This window comes from Salminus brasiliensis, chromosome 20 (assembly GCF_030463535.1).
Source record: "Salminus brasiliensis chromosome 20, fSalBra1.hap2, whole genome shotgun sequence".
NCBI lineage: Eukaryota > Metazoa > Chordata > Actinopteri > Characiformes > Bryconidae > Salminus > Salminus brasiliensis.
Genome location: NC_132897.1, coordinates 2236277 through 2242180, shown reverse-complemented (window position 1 = coordinate 2242180; position 5904 = coordinate 2236277). Strand labels below are relative to the sequence as shown.

Below are 5904 nucleotides of genomic sequence, written 5' to 3'. Positions count from 1 at the left end.
ACAGATATCCATCCTACCATACTCGCGAGTATCAGAAGGACCTAACTTTTTGTCTGAAAGAAATGGTCAATGAAGCAGTAGCCCAACACTCGAACCACACCATTGGAAAAGCAAATAAACAGTAGGCCCAAATCTTCCCTGGCTCACCCACCCAAACAAAAAAACACCCTAACAAGGAAGGGGCTTCTGCTGGTATCAGACCAATGTTTACAAAGTCCTCATTAAGGAAAGAAAGTAGATAACAGCGCACACACACACACACACACACACACACGCACTGGGACACCATCAGCACTGAAATGCAGAGCTTCCCAGCTCACAGATAAGGGACAGAGCGAGAGATAGTGAGAGAGCAAGAGAGAGAGAGAGAGAAACACACAGAGAGAGAGAGAGGAAAAAACACAAGAAAAGAAGAAAAGAGATGCCACAGTAGAGCTGAGTGAAGCCACCCTTCCAGCCAACCTCTTCAGACATCAAACAAACATCAAAAGGTGTGTGGAGGAATAAACGCCCCAAGATCTGGAACAGGAGCGCGGCAAGAGTGTGACCAGAGCCCTTGACCATTAACAACTCCACTCACTTTTGCGCAAGAACCCTCAGGAACCACCTAAGGAACAACCTCAGGATCAGCAAGTGCCTGCAGAGGTCTCTTGCTTTTGCATGGGATTAGTGTTCCTCGCTGGATCTACCAAGATTCTCTTCTTGTGCAAAACCTCCTGCACGTTGGAGAGCGCCTACAGCTGATACACGCTTCCCACACCCCCTTTGCCTCGGACCATGGCTGGCACTGGGGTTTGGAAATGTCGGTTAACGGCCAGCCCGCCTTTCCTCCCCGTTCTCCTGCTTCTCCTGGGGCTTCTCCTGGGGCCTCTCTCCGGGGACTCCAGCCCTATCAGCTCCCCGGTGAGGCACCGTCCTGCCCCGGGGCTAGACGACGGGCGCGGAGGGATTGTGGACCCTTCTTTTCTGGAGCAGGACAGCGAAGTGGACTTGCAAAGCCTGCTGGAGAACCTGCGGGGACAGTTCCTCCGAACCTTCAACCTGACGGGCCGCGGGCCACCCATGCAGCCTGGGGCACCGCGAGTGGAGCCTCCAGAATACATGCTGGAGCTGTACAACCGATTCGCTAATGATCGCACCGCCATGCCGTCAGCCAACATCGTACGCAGCTTCAAAAACGAAGGTAAGAGTTGTTGGAAATCAAACACAGTGTTCTAGAAATTATTGATTTATAGATTAAGGGAATTACAATATTTGACTTTCTGGAAACCCGTCCCAATCCGGAATACGCAATCGATATTTATTTAACCGCCAAAATCGGGGTCTGCAACTTGACCATTTATGGCGTATTTGGTTGATTATGTGAGGACCAGTTGTACTCATGTCTTGCTGTTGTTGTGACTGTGTTTCACAGACTCCTCCCCATGCAACTTGGGTAACAACGGCATAAGGCGTCACCCCCTCCTCTTCAACGTCTCCATGCCGCATCACGAACGAGTAATGGCTGCAGAGTTACGCCTCTACACCCTCGTCCAGGCTGACCGGCACCTGTACGCTGGCGTTGACCGCAAGGTCACCATTTACGAGGTGGTACAACGGGCCATAAACAGTAGTCAGCCAAGACGAGGAGACGTTTTTGAAGAAGGAGGGGAGGAAGAGACGCAGCTCGCGGAGCTGGCCTCGCGGCAGGTCTACGGTATGGACAACGGGTGGGAGTCCTTCGACATGACCGCTGCCGTCCGCCACTGGCACAAGTCTGACTCCAGCACCACCCACAGACTGGAGGTTCACATTGCGAGCCTGAACACACAGAACAAGGCTGAACAGAACGGGTCAGAGTTCGGAGGCTCTTCCACGGGAGGGAAAATGGAAATCGACACCAGCCCAGAGGAGAAACACAAACCGCTGATGATCGTTTTCTCCAATGACCAGAGCGGCGACCACCGAGGAGACAAACAGGAGCTAAGCGAGATGATCAAGCATGAAACCACTGGCCCAGGGCTGAACGACAACCTGGAGCTGGAGCTCACAGACCTCTGGGAGGAGCTGGGGGCTGTGGGACAAGAGGAGCAGAACAAGGAGGAGGAACTGGATGAGGAAGCCCTCCTCCAGATGCGGTCCAACCTCATCTACGACACAGCGTCCAGGATCAGAAGGAATGCGAAGGGCAACCAGTGCAAGAAGAGCTCCCTTTACGTTGACTTCAAAGACATCGGCTGGGACTCCTGGATCTTGGAACCTCAAGGTTACGAGGCCTACGAGTGCACGGGAATCTGTACGTACCCCCTGACCAAGCACGTCACTCCCACTAAGCATGCCATTGTGCAGACTCTGGTCAGCATCAAAAGCCCAGACAAGGTCTCCAGGGCTTGCTGTGTCCCCACCAAGCTTGATCCCATCTCGCTGCTCTACTTAGACGATGCAGGGGTGGTCACCTACCAGTACAAGTTTGAAGGCATGGTGGTGGCAGAGTGTGGTTGCAGATAGTCCAGAAAGGGCTTGAGGGGGAAGTTGTGGTTGTGCCTGGCCAAAGATACTGAGAAATGAGGACCTTTGTATGTCTTAGTTTCAGAGGAGAAGAGACTGTAAAGAAACTACGAACCAGGAGGAAGTCGTTTCAGGAGGAACCAAAGGCCCAAATCAACACAGATGACGTCTTGCAGAAGAAGAATGGCGCCTTGTAAACTTTGATTCCTACAAGGAATCTAAAATTATTGGACAGAGTTGGGAATTTTTTGGGCTGTAATAATCCGGCGTGTTGTAACTGTGGACTTGGCGCTTGTAATTAGAGAGTTATATTTAGATGTCGAGAGAGTATTTCACGCTTATTTCAGGAACAGAAAAGGGGGATGTGACGAGCGAAAGACAATAAGACCGTATGTACAAGTCGAGTATGATAGCTCTGCCTAACCTCCGAGCAGCTATTTCTGAAACTATTGAGCGAAACTAGCAGGACGAGCCCTGACGTAGGGCAATAACTGCTCAAAAGGTCCCCACAAGCCAATTCGTCAACCAGTAGCAACCTCCCGGCTGAAGCTTTAACCCTGGATCGTCTAGCAAAGCTCGGGCCAGTGAACTCCAAACGCTGTAGGGTCATTCAGATGACCCCGGCAGAGGCAAGATGCCTGCAAAAACCGCCTAGATCCAGTCTCCAGTCCCCTCAGCGGCATATCTGCACACCCCCCCAGTCTCTGCCCTGTGTCAATACCCCGCTTCCTGCTCAGCTGAATGCATTCGATATGGCAAAGCATCCGAGGCAAAGCAGCCTTGTTATCTGGGAAGGCTTGTAAAAAAAGGAAACGTGAGAAACTAACCAGAACGAACCAGAACTCGTCACGTAATGTTATGATATTTGCTGTATTCCAGTGAATGAGGCCCAGGGTGGTGCAGCACATGGATCTACAAAAACTCCCCAATGCCTGACCTCGTCACTGATACCCCACTGTGGAATTCAGAAAGAAAGTAGCACTTTTGCTGACCATTATACTGCTATCAGGCCCCAATGAGGAGCAGATGGTGGAAACCTCATGGTCTTCCCAGCGTCCAAAAAAAAAAAAAAAAGGGGAGAAGGGGTTGCAGCCAGCATCACGAGGTGCAGGGGTTATCTTTGCACTGCTGCCTTGCATGACGTGTGAGCTGAGCTCTCAGCCCTCGACCGGGCCGAGATAAGAAGGTGTTGGGGCTGAGAAACATGCAACTGGTCATTCCAAGCAACTGCTGAGGTGGGAACGAAGACTGTCAAGATCCCAAACTGGTCTACTGGACCCCTCCACCGTCATTCCTTCATCTGGTATCGTCTCCTCATTCACACAGACTCCAGATTGAACTCCCAGACCAAGAGAGCAGTCTAATAAAGCATGTTCTCGCCCTAAGGAATCTTCTGAACAAGACTGAGGGCCTCCAGAGTGTCTTAGATGGTCCTTTTCTAATGATAATTCATCTGGGAAGTGGCTCACAATGTATTAAAGCAAGTGAGGGCAGACTAGCAGGATCTTTTGCATATGGCTTGGTGGTCTGTACTAACATTTCTATGTATTATCATCAACTTTAGCATCTTGCAACTCCAGTATTTTGAGTCAGGGGTGGCTGGCTCTAATAGGGGGCTGAACCTGGGGCTACCTGACTACGCTGCCTTCAGAGCTGCCCATATAACTGATATGAACACTGTCAAGACTGAGGTTTCTTCAGACCTGCCTACATCATGGAGCTCCAGAAATATGGTTTTTGTACTGCTGCTTTAAGACAAATGCCTATTTATTGACTAATTTATTGATTTTATTGTGTACTTCAAGACATTTTGTATAGCAGTATATGTAAATACATACATTACAGATATAAATGACATTATGCCCTATCGTGAAAGACGGAAATGTAGGTCTTCAAATGTTAAGGGGTTAAGGCTGGTCTGCTGGGCTCCACCACTAATGCTTGTAAAAACGCTTGTCGAGAAACTGCCTTAGCAGCTTTGAGCAGATGCTGGGATGCTATGCAGATCCCCCGCCAAAAAAACACCAGATATTTTTAGACGTGAGATTTCTTATTGAAACTCCAGAGCTCTTAATTTAAACACAGCATGGAGGAGGAGCAATTCATTACTTTTAACTTTCCGTCGAGAGCCGCAGTTATCTGCTCTGGGGCCACATGTGCCAGAAAAATCCGAACCCATGGGAAACTGACCAAAAGCTAATGACCACAAGCAGCGATCTGCCCAAATGCACAAGTCCAAGTCCTGCGGTCTCTAATGCTGCTGCTGCTGCTGCTGCTCTCATGACTTTGTCCTCTGCTTTTCCTCTGTGGATTTTTGGGACTGATGTTGAAATGGTGATGTATTTGTATCGTATGAATGTAAATAAACTGTAAAGACTGTGAGAAGCACGGCTGTCTGTGGTAGCTCTATCTACGGCCACTGTTCGCTCCAGACAAATGGTTCAAGCATATTCGAGGTTCCTTAGAACGTACGTCTGCTAGAACATCCCACTGCATTGCTCTTATCCTCCCACCCCTTCACCGGTTCCACACTGACTCTAAAATACATACACACATATACCTTAAACGACCAAATGTTTGTGGACACCCCTTCTAATGAATGTATTATGTACACTCAAAGCTTGTCTAGCCCTGTAGAGAAGTACAGCCAGTACAACAGGACTATAGGGTATAAAGCTCTCCCAGCATTGATCTGTGGAGCCGTAGAACTGTGTACGATGTCGGATGAGCTGGAGAAGTGATCATTCAACATCCTGACCTCACTATTATCGCTGAGCGCAATCAAATCCTCACAGCAATGCTTAAAAACTACTATTCAGTACTGAACACAGTCATTTCTACTCAACATCTGTCTAATTACACTGTTTGTACCGAAGCCTGCATATACTGACTGGCATTTACTTAGAAAAGCATATTGCCCAACACAATAACCAAATGTATCGTCATATTGCCCGGCTCTAATTAGCATAACCCGCCCCCCGAAACCTTTTAAAGGACTATACTTGTGGCCTGAGTTTAGATCTCACCAGAAAGGAATCAGAATCATTTAGCCATATAAATATTGCCATTCTCGGTAAACAGATGTGTAAAGAAGTGTAGAGAAAAGTAAACAGGCTAATGTTGCTGTAAACGTAAACAATTTCCCAGTCATACCACCAAGTGCAGCTCTAAAAAGTGGGTCATCTGTGACTCCCACATCGTCTCCAAGCCGAAAACCTTACCCTTCAATGGAGGTCAATGTAAAAAGAGCTTAATCCAAGTCATTTTGGAGCATTTCTATTGGTCCATTTATCATGAAATTCAAAAACAACAACATACAGCAGTAAATTATGTACTACGATTCTCTAGAAGATGCTGGTCCATGCACGTATAAGCTTAAAAGGTGGCCTACAAGTTGGACGCTCATTGATCAACAAG

The 5904-nt window shown here is 48.3% G+C and overlaps 1 protein-coding gene across 1 annotated transcript; it reads left to right on the top strand.

Moving 5' to 3' along the window:
- Positions 1 to 777: 777 nt before the first annotated feature.
- bmp10 (bone morphogenetic protein 10) lies at positions 778 to 2487 on the top strand. The gene is made up of 2 exons (XM_072664893.1): positions 778 to 1183; positions 1415 to 2487. Exons 1-2 carry the CDS (start codon positions 778 to 780, stop codon positions 2485 to 2487), a joined length of 1479 nt encoding a protein of 492 aa, XP_072520994.1.
- Positions 2488 to 5904: the final 3417 nt, after the last annotated feature.